The sequence below is a fragment of the Haliaeetus leucocephalus genome, unplaced genomic scaffold, assembly GCF_000737465.1.
Source record: "Haliaeetus leucocephalus isolate CR32 unplaced genomic scaffold, Haliaeetus_leucocephalus-4.0 Scaffold484, whole genome shotgun sequence".
NCBI classification, from domain to species: Eukaryota; Metazoa; Chordata; class Aves; order Accipitriformes; family Accipitridae; genus Haliaeetus; species Haliaeetus leucocephalus.
Window position 1 is genome coordinate 1,947,091 of NW_010972920.1, and position 13,969 is coordinate 1,961,059.

General features: G+C 46.2%; 1 protein-coding gene across 1 annotated transcript in view; it reads right to left on the reverse strand.

Annotated features, from left to right (window-relative positions):
- Nucleotides 1-13,969, reverse strand: part of SLC4A4 (solute carrier family 4 (sodium bicarbonate cotransporter), member 4) — a 158,739-nt gene that overhangs the window by 32,430 nt on the left and 112,340 nt on the right. Inside the window, exons 8-12 of the mRNA XM_010575495.1 lie at nt 11,137-11,224; nt 9,636-9,790; nt 9,054-9,167; nt 7,509-7,683; nt 2,091-2,224 (exon numbers count right to left, since the gene is read on the reverse strand). Coding sequence (XP_010573797.1) covers nt 2,091-2,224; nt 7,509-7,683; nt 9,054-9,167; nt 9,636-9,790; nt 11,137-11,224 — 666 coding nt within the window. The remainder of the gene's footprint in view (nt 1-2,090; nt 2,225-7,508; nt 7,684-9,053; nt 9,168-9,635; nt 9,791-11,136; nt 11,225-13,969) is intronic.

The following is a 13,969-nucleotide window of genomic DNA, read 5'->3' on the forward strand; positions in this document are numbered from 1 at the left end:
AATATGAACAACCACAAACGCGTTATTGAAAAATCACAGTACTTGATTCCAATTTCCTTGTGAGAAAGACTCCCTCGAAAAATCCTGCCATTCTGCTCCAGAAGGTTGTTAGGACAATAGCTTTTATAACCACCACCTCCTCCTCGGGTTAAAAATAAACACCTTCTCCCTCCCAAAACTGTACTAAGTGTTTTTCCACCTTGCTTTTTTCCTTCCGTGTGCTGCACCTGGGCTTTGACCTGCCCGCCAGATGCAAACAGCTATAGCATGTCTATTCCTGGTTTTGTTCATTTATTCCAGTCGAAGAAAGAAAAGAAGGTGCCCTCCCTCTTGCTCTGCTGCAGAGCTCTTGCCAGTCAGCAGCTTCCAGCCTCCCTTCCCGGGCTAGTCTAGTTTTCTGTCCATTTTTTCTAGCCTCCAGCCCTCCCTGCCTATGCTCCAGTAGGGGGAAGAGACAGGCTGAGAGTCCATCTCCCAGGGCCAGGCAGGAGGGGACTGCATTGCATTTGAAGATGCGGGTCGTCTCTCCATGGCATCCTTGACTCCAGGACGAACTTTTCCCCAGCTTGGCATGAATACGGCTCTGTCTAACAGCAGTCAGAGCGCGCCGTGAGGCCATTTGGGCTTCAAACCCAACAGTACCGGTTATAAAATAACACCAACTTCGGCAACGCAGCAGGAGAATCAGACCGTGCCCGTTTCATCCTGCCCTGCACTGTTTTCACAGGCACAGCTCGCGCTGCCACAAGTATTATGGAGTGAGTTAACTAACCAAGTGAAGTCATCTCCCTCCAGAAGAGTCCAGTGTAGCACTGTGTATCACACGCAAATATACTGTCTGCCTTAGCAGAAGCTCTGTACCTCAAAAGACTTCTCCAACACGTAGGGTATTCACAGGGAAGACATGATTGTATGCTCTCGATTATTTCTGAGGAACTACTCAAGGAGATGCAATATAATGAGGAAGGAGACACAATTAAAGAACCACACATACACCATCTCTCCTGCCTTACTGCAACCTGCAGCCACGTTCAGCTTAATAATTCAAGAGACCTTTTCTAAAAATAACCACCAACGGCCAAAGAGCTGTTCCACATCACAGGCGACTGCTTTTGAAAGAAAGCCTAGCAATGCCTTACCTCCAAAAGCTCTTGGGTTTGTGTACTGAAACACAAGTCCCCCACAACTTGTGAGGCTGTGAACACTCCCTGCTGGGGGAAGGGAGGGCTACAAGTGATCTGCGGCATGTTCTGTACAACCTAAAACCATCAGCTTGCAAAACACCGTCCAAAGTACCAGTAGTCCTACATGTAAAACCATCAATGAATATACATGTAAAATTACCAATGAATATGCTGATTCCTTTAGGGATTCTCATTATATATTTTGCCAGCATTGCAGATGTGGGAATAGTAATTGAGAACGCCTAACAAAACGGGCTCCCTTCAGCTCTGGGTGTCAGCTATCATCACTGCATCAACGTTAACGTGGTGGAGAGAGAGCAGAACCTCTTTATACCAGTTAAAAGGAAAAAAAACCAAGAGCATTTAATGCAGCAAAGCTCCACCGAGGAATTTTGGGGACAAACAGACATTGATAGCTGCTTCTGTCACAGGTACTTTTTCTTTTACAAGTAATAGCGATTATTTCAAGTGAGTACCTATTTAAGGACAAATTTTTGGTAACCCTGAGACCTGCGGCATTTTGTTAGTGAAATCACTGAGAGCTGGATTCCATGCTTTGCTCCTAAGGGAAACACACACCAGCCGGGGAAACACATGCAGCAGCTGGGGAGGAACAGCGCACCGACCGTAACTAGTGCAAACTTCCCACCGAGGACAGATTTGGCCAAGAATTTCCAAGAGGCCCCAAGGAGATGCGCACCCGCACACCGGGCAGTGCTCTGGGACATGCGTGCCTGTGAAAATCCCCGACGTGATTGCACTGCAATCTCAACAAGGAACAAAGAGATGTTTCTTTTCATGCACTAAATCCCCTCCTTCCCCACCGCTAGCCATCTCATTCCCTAGCTAGTATTTCATTAGCGTGAGACATTCCTCCCCTCCTCCCTCCTCCACCCTGGTACTTACTTGCTGAAATTGAAGAGAAGCCGTTCAAAGACAAGGACAGGTCCTGTGCTGCTCAAAATTGTGAGTGGCTGACCAGCAAAAAGGCAAAATATCGCGCCGGTGACTGCTGTGCCCAGAAAGCTCTCCAACACGCCCTGCGGTAGACATAGGAGAGAAGTGAGTTCTACTGAATAACCCTTTCTGTTAACACCGTTCCAAGAAAATGAGTCGTTACATCAGCAACCGGTCGCGTGCCGTATGCCGATATGTCCAAGACTCAGGGCAGACCATCTTCTGCCCTCTCCTGCGGTCCACCCAAAGACGCGTTTGTCCCACACAGTTACTCAGGATAACCAGCAACCCCCCCCCTTGTTATTTCTGAGGCCCGGAGTTTAATAACACTATATTGTATTTTATATTGGACAAGGGGAGGAGTGTGTTTTCAAAGATCACTTAAAGGATTTGAGAACTCCTTGAACATCTCCCACATCTTTGACAGTGAAGACAGACGTTCGCGGGGCGTTTCAGGCAGACGCGGCAGAGCACGGCTACAGGACGGCGCCGACAACATCCTCCGGGGCAATGGAAGATGCTCTTTTTTCTTTCTCCAATTGAGCAGACACTTTCTAGATAAACAAGATGCCTCTCTTTCAAGTAACTGTTTTACTAAGTGAGACACAAACCAAACAAGGCTACTTCATCCAGCAGTCATGCGTTGAGACCCAAGTTCATCACATGTCACCGGCAAGTAATAAATTCCGTATTTAATGGGCTCTACAATTACCTTTGGCATGTGCGGCAAAGCAGCTTCACTGCAGAAGGATAAAAGAGCATGCTTGATGCATTCTTGGATTTTCAGGTCCAACTATAGCTGGACAATATCTACGTTTAAAACGCAAACTGTGGGTGAAATATAAATGGCAATAAAATGTGATTATTGTCTGAGCGTGCACCCTTCTACAAAAACGGCAGAATGCGCTGGACCTTGCTCTTATGCAAACTGATCTGTTTACACTCAACTGAGTTTTAAAGGAACAGCAAGAGCATCATCTTCTGCTGAATAAGACGTGCAGCCATCAGCATCACCCTCTCCAGGAATACTTACCCAACAGCCAGGGGCAGATTTAGGCCTAGGCTTATGTGCTTCGTTGTAGCTGGATCTGAATCAGCAGCCTCGTTAGTACTGCACATGCTGAGCAACCGGCAATTAACAGCACATGCAGATCCTTCTTTCCATCCATGACAAACCACAGGGTTGGGGCTGCAGTTTTTCTGACTTATCAGTGGTAACGCAAAGAATTTAAATTAAGTTTCGTGGCTCTCTTTCTTGGAAAGACCCAAGTTACTGTTTACACTGAGGAAAGTATATTCACACTATCACATGTCAAACTAGTATGTTACTATGTAGAGCAGATCTTTTTTCATCGACCAAATTACTAGCAGAACTTTCTCTACAGCAATCATAAACTGTCTTTCTGGCCACAAACACGATCTCAAAACACCAGCGGTCAAGCACTGTTGTTGCTGGGTGATTAAAGCAGCAGCCTGAGAGCTGTGCAGAGAAGCAAAAGGTAAGGAAGGTGTAAAAGCCGCCTGTTCCTGACACACATTCAGCCACTCGTCAATCCAGACGAGCTGCTGTGGAGCGGACAGAAGCCACCCCGCCTCGGCAGGAGGTGCCAGCCGCGGTCCTTTCCATTTCTAAGTGCCATTGGCGATGCCCATCGCTAACAGCCCCGGCCCTCGCAGGGATGGGGGCAAGGGAGATCTGCTTGCCGGGATGCCCCGCAGCCTTCAACGCGAGGGCTGTGCGGGTTTTTTCGGGGGGCACGGACGGCAGCCTACGAGCCTTTGCTTTCTGCCGTCGGGGGACTTGTGAGGACGAGACAATCGCTCTCGGGGCGAGGAACGGCGTTCGCGCAGCTGATCCCCTTCGCTCCTCCCGCATTACTCACGGAGAGGGCCCTCGCGGCCAGCGCATCTGGAATCTCTTTTCCCTGCATTCTTCCACGTGTCTGTAGCTAAGAATAGTGCCTTTTCTCAGAAACATAAAACTCTGAAGGGAGCTTGTAAAGAAGCGTTGGCCGTGTCAGGCTCTCTGAACCGGGGCAGGCAGCACGGGACAGGCGATTTTTAGTGCCTGACCCAGCAGCAGTCACATAATTGTTTACAAGGAACAAGAAGCACGAACTCTGATGTGGTAGCCCCAAAACCACTGTTTTCTATGAGGAAAAATGTCTGGGGGAAAACAGCTCCTCAGCTGTCGAAGCTGGCGTAACGTTCCCTCGCATTTCTGAGTATAAAGATCCAGTGCAGCTCACGTTCTGAGATGTCTTACAGAAAACTACGCTTCCAAACTCCTTCCCGCTGCAGGAATGCGCAATGGTTTGAGCAACCCTCGACATGAACCTGCACTCCGATCCCACTGAGCAGCTCCCTGGAGGAACAACTTGAACTGGGCGCCCTGGGACGCTTCACTCCGGCTCTGATGATACAGGGGCATTTGAGCACGAAGAACACACAGTTTTGCTGTTCTGTTGAAAACCTGCAGTCAAAACCCTTTCCAGGCTCCCACAGCAGCCAAGAGACCTAATGCCTTTTCGAACAAGGATGGTCAATAAAGATTTGTTGAAGGGAGATGGCAAAAGAGAAGGCAGTTGCACCCAAACTCTCTAAACCTCTGATCCACCAGTGAACTGTTCAGAAAAACTGTTGGTACTTCAATTTTAAACCAGTACATAAATAAAACCCAGTAAATTCAACCGGTCATTGTATGTGAGAAGCAAGTAAATGTCAAAGTGCACAAATTAGAAAATAACAGACAATGTTCTCCTGCACTGAGCCTTGGCTATGTTATGGACCGATCTAGCAACTCAGTGATGATCTTCCTGCACTTTGCTCCACTTCTGTGAACTGAAGTTTAACGGCAAAATGGCTGTGGGGAGCGGGCGGCCGGGGGGCACATCCACAGACACCCCTCCTTGCTGCCAGTGCTCCTCTCCGGCTACAGCCCCAACTCCCTCCTCACTGAGCCACAAACCCCTGCGAAGCAAGGGACAAAGCATTCGACAGGACTCGTGTCTTGGTTCCTTCTGCTGCTCCTGGAGTTTTTGTCATTAAGGGCCACGCTGTGTTTATATTTGCTGCGGAGCTTCCCCGTTACCAAAGCAGTATTCTTAACTGCAGAGCATCAGTGGTTTCCCTTTTCAACACGGAGGATAAATCACTGAGCTCAAAACAGAATGTTCCTGCAGCTTTTGTCTTTCTAGGGACTTTTTTTTACTCCGAGCAATAGGAAAACTCAGACTGGGTTTTATCTACTGCAGAGAAAATGACGGACTAAAGGCAACCTGTGTTTTCTCTTCCTTCTACCCTTCCCCCTCCCAATGTGTCTATCCTTCTACGCAGCTCACAGTCTCAGACATACTTTGGCGAAATGAGACTGTCACGTTCAACAAATGAATACCATTTGAAATCAGAGCAAGGCTGCACACTCGGATATAATCCCATCGAGAAGGTTCGTGAAGTTCTTGGAAGAATAAACTCACCCCAGCATGAGAGGTATAAAACAAAACCCATTTATACATCAACCCCTGGCAGGCGGAAGGCAGCGGAGGGGTCCCCCAGGAGCACCGGGATTATCGGCTCTTCTCCCAGATGCCTACCTTCTTTTATCACCCCTCTCCTTCCCTGGCGTACGCTGTGGAGCCTGGGGGCAGAAAACCTCCCGAGGAAAGAGGGGCAGCGGCAAAGAACGGCTGCAAACTATGAACGAGGTCGTCCGCAGCCACGCCGCCGAGCAAACGGGGCAATGCCACCAAAAGGTCTCCTAGGGAGGCTGTGTCTGCTGGTCCCTTCGCTGCCGGAGACGGGGACCCAGGGTGGGGATCTCCTCCCCTTGCAGAGCCCGTGCTGGCGATCCAGCAGCCAAAGCAAAAGACAGCAAATGCGCGTGTCTTACTCCAACAATACGACCAAGTGCAAGCAAGGGGACTGTCGCTGCTTAACGGGGCAGCGGTTTTGCCATTTGTTGGATGAATGGCATATTTTCCAACTTCCTGAAATGCAAGGTGCTTCTTTTTAAAAAAACTATGATTTTTTTTTTTTCTGTGAGCATTAAGAAAGTATACCGTCAGTTTCAGTGGCAAAAAAATATTTTGCTACTTGATAATAAACGTTCACGGGATACAAAGGTAACAGAAAACACTTTTGGACACAATAACGTGATTATGTGCATTAAATTTGGAATCAGGTAACACTTCCCCTTCCTTCCCCTACTTTAACAACTGTACCTCGTACAGACGCAGAGCAGACAGACTTTGCTCTGCTACTCAGTGACAGAAGACTGATGCTCACTGGGGGATCCTGAAGGCCTTGCCATTCTCTACTTCCATTTGCTATTATTTCTCATTAATGTTGCACATCATGCATTTGTTCACACGACTGCTGCAGACCTGAGTTTCGGAAGAGGTAAGCTGTATTTGTACAGGGGAGAGAGAAGTTTGGCACTCCACCAGCTACTGAATCTTACTCTAGCCTGTAATTTATCATAGGGAAGCGCAGAGCTCTGGATAGGTGCCCCTTTTTTCTATGTTTGGTTTAATTAAACCTGCGTAAATTAATAATTCAGTCATTGTCACTATGAGCTTAATTATTGTTAGGAGATTCAACGTGGCTGCACTGAATCTATCTAAATATAGCCTCCTATGTTTTCTTCCTCTTCAGAAAGCCAAAGGAATACTAAAGCGCACTGCTAGAGCATAATTCTGCTCCAGTCAAACACGAAGGACCTACAGCACTGTTAATACAGAATCCCTTTCCTTTAGGCTTCATCTAAAACTGAGCCATCCTTCGAAGCCCCCACTTCTGTCTTCACCGCTGATCCAGCCTATCTCTGGATATGCAATACGTTCTCAGGATCTGATCTTCCACTACTACGAAATTCATCTTTCTGAAGAACTCACATTTTTCTCCTGTGTCACATCTCCCAATTTACTCGCTTTCCTATGAATCTTAGGATTTTCTTTTCACCAGAGAGGCGAAGGCCAGGGATTCCAAGAGTCATGCAGAGGATACAGTGCTATGCTCTGATGACATGGAAAGTCTGAATCAGACTTAGTAAACTTAATTGGACTGAAACGGTACAACCGAGACGCAAACACAGAGAGTAGATCAGAGGAACTTCTCTATATGGAAGGAACGAGGACCTTCTCTGTCTCCTGGCCATCTTTCAAACACCATTTAAGGTAACTGCTTGTACAATTTTTCGAAGGACAGCCGTCCAACAGCAGAGAAAGCAAGCCAACTTTCAGTGGAAACACAGGATACCTCTATTACTTGTACCCAGCATTCCAGCTTTGCTGGTGGCCAAACACCCCTCTGACTGTAGACAGCAAAAGGCAAATGACATATTTGTTGCTTCTGAAAGTTCTTGCTAACCTGCATGTTTTCTGTAGCATCACCAAGCAATCCTCCAAAAGTGATGGCGTTGGTCACTGTGGCCAGGTAGATGAAAAGAATGGCTGAAAGGGCTTGAATATTTAAAGCGTCGTAGAAGTCGCTGGCGAAGAATGGTGCTTTCCTCTTTATGTCTTTGATTAAGCCACCGCAGAATCTGAAAGGACAAGCAAGAAAAGACTCGTGCAAAATGTTTTACAGTGAAAGTCACCAAGATAAGTAATCAGAAACGATGTCAGAAATGAAGTATTATCTGAAAGGAGTGAGATCATCACATTACATAATGGTCTTATCGCAGCTGTGACGGTCCAGGGGTATCACTAAGATAATGTTGTAAAGAAAGATACTATCTTGAACATGTGATGCAGCTGGAAAGAGAGAAGTTTCAAGAACACAAGCCCTGCTTCTGCTGGCTGATGTAATAAAATATATTAACCCTAGTCTAAATCCCTGCCTAAGTTTCTCCACATGGCAGACACAACGGTTGGGTGAGCCAAACAATCTGCTAAATGGAAAAATGCTTCAAACCGTTAACCAGAAAAAGAACTAGAAGTAAAAACGCAAGTAAGTGAAATCATCCTGGAGAACAAGAGAGCTCCGCTTGCAGACATATTCTTTTTGTACAATCACAGACAAGACAGTATTTAACTCTTACAAACTCCATGTGGCTCTGACGCCGCCAGCATGAAAAATGTTTCTGTTTTGCGTCTTGTCCCCTTGTACACAGTTCACCACCAACGCCAGAACTGTTCAGACACGCTGTACGCAGAGAGGTACATGGCACATAGGCACACGTTACCGCCTGACCCAGAATCAGGATGTATCGGCTGCCTTGTACACAGCAATGGGCAATTTCAGACTTTCAGATTTTTCTCCTAGAATTCAGATGTTCTACTAGAACTTAAAAAAAATACAGACTGAAAGGGAAGGCGCAATGCCACCATGAAAACCTGTGTATTGACCCTGAAATGCTGCGCACACTGTTTTACGGTCACCTGAACTGCATTCCCACTCTGGTGGACTTTTTTACATGGCATACAAGCAGAGTAATAAAGCAGAGAGTAAGGCCTTGGGTTCTGTCACCTTCTGTATTTCTACCCCATAAATGCCTTCATCTGCGCAATTCAACTACAACGGGAATGTCTGGAAAAAGGAATGTCTCTGCTTTTGGCTAAAGCATTTCCAGCAATCCGAATGAAAATGGCAGCTGGACCTCCCCACGTTTACATCCCTTACAGTTCGTCTAACTTCACGGACTTTCAATAGCTAACACCTACCTGGGCCTCCTTTCATTTTTGAGTGCCTCATTTAAGACGCTTTGTCATTTGCTGAGGCTGGATGTTCCGAACCCTGCGGTCTCAAGCTGGGCACTAAAAACCCCAGGACACCTTCTGGGGTCACAGCTCAACCTATACAAACAGCACGTCGGGATGGAAAACAGAAGGGGCAAAACGGTTCTGGAAGGGAAACGTTGCCACCTTGCTCGGGTCACACCAGGCACATCACGCTGAGCGATGTGTTACTGACCTGCCGGTTCGTTGCAGTTCTTCACAGTCCCCGTGGCCTCCGCCGCCGTGTCCTCCATCGTGAGGTGTGTCTCCATTCATCTGTACGTTTTCTCCACCCGAGTACATGTTTTTCCTAGGCAAGAAGGCAGGTCAAAGTGAGGCTCGCTGCGTTGCCTGACGGCTCCACAAAACATAATCCACACGCCGCTCCTCCAAACCAGCATTACACAGCCTCTCCTGAAGCCATGCTGTACAAAGAAGACTAGAAGGCTGGCCGGCTGGCAGCCACAGTGGAACGTAGCGTGTTAGAAAAACCAAGCAGGACCCCAAAGAGTCTGGATAACCGCTGTGTATGATATTATATGCCTACAACATCACCTTAAAGGGGACAGAATTGCAAGAACATCCTCCCTCTAGCTATTAAGACAGACCTGAAAATATTTCTCGTACTTTTTGAATACAGACAGACAGATGCAGGCCACACTGCAGTTGCTCAATAAACCTGGTGTACCCAAAGCGCCGGCTCTTCCCATCACCGTTTCAGCATTGATGCGTGCTGTCCTTCAACAGCGAGCTAAACCTGCCTGTCTCCTGCTCCTACCTTTTATCTGAAGAAGGAAGAGACTTGGGGGGCTCTATCCTAATGGCTGGATCCCATTCCCCAGGGGGGAGCACAATGACTTCATCCAGAAACTCATCAATGCCAGCGATCAGGTCCTGCCGGTCCTTGGCTTTATAGGCAATGTCATGGAATACCTGCAAGGGAAAGAGAGACGCCATGTAGAAAAAGGGTTGCATTTTCTGTAGCCCAGACTTCAGAGGCAGCTACTGAGTTTTATTCTACAAAACCAACTTATTCATTCTCAAAAACCTCTCAAATAGTATCAGGACACTTGGCACAAAGATGTGCAATGCTAAGGAAAGCCCTTTCCTTCGGTTGGTCGTTTAATGATAGAGCTTCTTTTCTTGCACGCATTTCTGATTTTTAGCAAAATATAAATTTCTAACCTTTGTAAAAAAAAGTTACTAACGCAATTATTCATTTCTTTTATTGAAAGAAGTTCTCCTATAAATAATGAGTTTCAATTATACTTTGAGAAGACACTTCCACAAAGCCACAAAAAAGCGTGGATCCTCTTTTCCTACCTACTTCAGTCTATCAAACTATAGGATAGTTTTCAATCCTGTGACACAGAAACAATGACAATATTTATTCAAAAATAATAACTAGAAGCACAAACCAGTTTCACTGAAAGGCCTAGAATTACTGATGAAGACCGAATGAGAGAAGAGAGGAAAAAGAGCATTAATGCTGAATTTTACAGAAATCTTTTGGACTACTTGGAGTGAAGGTGGATCACCACACATGATAGACTTAATAAGAACAGTCGGTGGTAGGAAGGAGGACTTTGGGGCTATGGAAACTAGACCATTGCTCCAAGCAGTGGAACGACAGAAGACAGAAGAGCTGAGACTGGGCGAGCGGTAATTAAGGGAACCGTATGAGAGCAAAATAACATAAGGAGAAAACAAGAAACAAACATAATGTAAATCAGCCCCAGATGCACAGAGCCCAAGGGACACTGGAAGAAAGAAGCCGTAAATGAATATTGAAAGGCCAGTCATCTCATTGAGGTATATGATTAGTGAGTAATTGCTAGCTACTCATGGATAATATATAAGCACTGCCTGAGGGAGGAAATGCTCTGGGATGCAGCGCAACACACAACAGTATGTCCTGGCTGTAACCATTTCTGCGGTAATTACCTGGAGCGTAGCTGTGATCGTGGAATGCGACACAAGGTGCACACCGCAACAAGATTAATTCAAAGATCAATTCGTGGTCTATTTGAAAGAGTGACTGCTAGCAGAAAAATACACAGGATGGACAAAAACTTCCTATAGGCATGCTTTTAATAAAAACACGAAGCCAGATGAAATAATTACGTAAACAGAAGGAATGAGGAGGTGACATCTGGATATTACAGGTTTATGTGTACGCCCGGTCCTGCTGACCACGCTGGAGGAAAGGGCATCATTATTAGCTAACGAAGTGAAACCTGGGAGAACCCATTTCACACAGGAGATGTCAAGACACCTACCTCATCTGACATCAGAGTGGCGATGGCTCGGCCGATCTCATGATAGGACTTCGCTTTGCCCTTGGGTCCCAGTAGAATGAAGAGAAATCTGACAAAACAACCAGATTGTTCCCGTTCAGGATAGCAAAATGGATCACTTATCCAACATCTAGACAGAAATTAAACTTTAAAAAGTTGTGGCCCTTGTTAGAGATCCAGAGGCTGCCAGTGGCCTCCAGCTAACTAGGGAGCAGAGGTTATACCCTGCAGCCCATCATGCTTACTCAGACAAGCAAGACACCACTCAGAGTTTTTCTCCCCAAAAGCCTGAAAAGTAGCCTGGAGACCACTATGGCCAAATGCTATCACAGCCCTACGCAGAAGTTGCTACCATCCAGCAACCCAGACTTCAGGATGAGGTGAAGGAAGGACGTTCTTCCAATGCCCAGTACCTGGAAGCGAACTACGCACGACGGGTGCAGCTCCAGCGCGGAACGGTTGAGAATCCGTGCCCTGTGGACCACAGAAAGCCCACCCGCCTCCACGGCTCTTTATTTGATCATAAATACCGGCTCCTTGTAGCTGTTCAATCCTTGTCTAAAATAATCTGTGTTAAACGTTTCCCCAGGGCTACTCCAGTGCCATTTACGTGACAACAGCAGTGATGCTAAACAGCTGGGAGGGGACAGGAGAAGATTTAAGGATTGCTCTACTTGAACAGCAACAAGGGCAGGGACCCACCTGAGCACCCTCTGCGCACAGGACGGACCAAACGGGGCCAGCACAGCAGCGGGCACAGAGGGAAGATGCTATTAACCATCCACATTGCTCACTATAAAAGCTATATCACTCCCCCGAGCGATCAGATAGCACTTTGCGTGCTTATTAAGGCTCTGCTGGGGCCGAGATCTCTGTTACGGTTCAGCACCCAGCATAGCTACTCACATGTGAAGGGAAACCATTAATGTAAAATAGGGCTTTAGCTATAAATAATCAAGCCCAACTCGCATGCCCTGAATTTCCGCTCCGAGTATACAATACATACCAGAGACCTGTAAGCCCATCTGATGGCTTCATAGTCACAGCTTAATTCTTAAGCAGGCAACTTAAGGTGTAAACCTTTTCCCATGGGAGGCACCAGTGCGAGGGTGACTACATCTACAAGGTATTAGGAGTTAATTTCTTACATGATCTTTTTGGGCAGCAACTATATCCAAGTCACTGCTAATGAGTTTGAAAAACACCATGATGTGAAACCTTCGGAGATCGGAAATTACTGCTCTTTATCTTTCCTGCCCTTTGTCAATGCTAATGTGCTATGAATCAGGACTTGCTTACGTGACAACATGTTCTAAGGAGATTCCTTGAAAAGGCTATACATGGAAAATGGGTGCCTCTGCCAATAAAACTGTCCAACGGTTGTGCCAGAACAATGGGAATGCTGGTGAAAGGTGGCTGGGTTTTCCAACCTCTTAACTGACGCTCATTAGAAAAAGTTTTAAGTATGGCCTCAAGGTTGGATCTTCAAAGGTACCTAGATCCTCGTGGCCTGGAATAAAACATTTAAAAGAAAAATAATAATACCACCTTTCAAATAATACTTAATTCAGGGAATACCTAAGCCTGATCTTAGACACTCCCAGTTCCTAAACTAAATTTCATATGTAAGGCCAAGGTAACAATGCTGAAATGGTAAAAGCCATTACCTCCTGCAGAAATACTCTTACTTTAAAGTTGATTTCATGCTGTAGACAGGTGCCAAGCTGCCAGCTACTTACTCACATAGCATCTACAGCTGAGGCTGTAGAAACACAAGCTTCCCATAAATCCCCTGTTCAGATTTGTCCCAGAAAAAAGATCTGGTTCATGGCTACAGCAAGAAAATACATCTGTCTTCATGCTCACCTCTTCGCCTTGCCAACTGGCTTGTTAAGAAAGCCCTGTTATTTCTGTTGGCCATCTTGCACAATGGCCAACGTTTGGCGGCCTGAGGGATTTCAATGGAGACCATCATGCCGGTCAGACGGCGTCGTTTCAAGCCTTCAGCCTGAGTTGGACTCTAACTAGCGACCTTGAGATAAAAATCTGTCTCGCGCAAACATCGACTCATCCTTGCAATTAGCAACACGAGAAGTCACATGGCAGGAGGCCAACTTCTCCATTTCACCTAATTTAGCAAAGACTGGGAATTATTGGGGTAATTTTCAGCAAACTCCATATCAGCATGTGTTTCAAACAGAAACACTAATAGCTGCTCAGAACAACTTGAAAGCTTCCCGAATTAAGCCTTTTTCCAATTACAGCTGTACCTTTCAATCAGTAATGGAAAATAAACACACTATAACCTTTGGTAAGTTGTCTCATCTCAAACCTTTTGCGTTACTTCCAGTGTGAGTTTGGGTTAGCCTCAACTTCTAGTCATAAATTTTGATTGTCTCCCATAGCTAGATGGAAGAACCCTCAATAATTAAATTCCTTTAAATATCCTCCCCTATCGATCCAGTCATCCGTAGCCATCTGTCAGTTAGGCTAAGCCATTTGAGGCTTTTCTCCTCACTTTAGTCACTTCGACGGCTCTTCTGTGAACCTTCTGTCGTCTATCAGTATCCTCCTCAGGGAAATCATCCAAAAGCTGGCAGTTTTGTCACTGCAAATATATAGATGAAATAACCTATGGCTACTCAGGAACTTTATGTGAGCCTGCTTTCCTGAGAAAATGAAGTAAGGAGCATTAAGTCAGGGGACAGGACATCAGGTATGGACAAGCACGGGAAGTCTTGGGAAACAAGGCAGGACGTCAGGGAGAGCTGGGATTATTGCCGTGGGGAGGGAAAGGACATGGCACATACTTCCA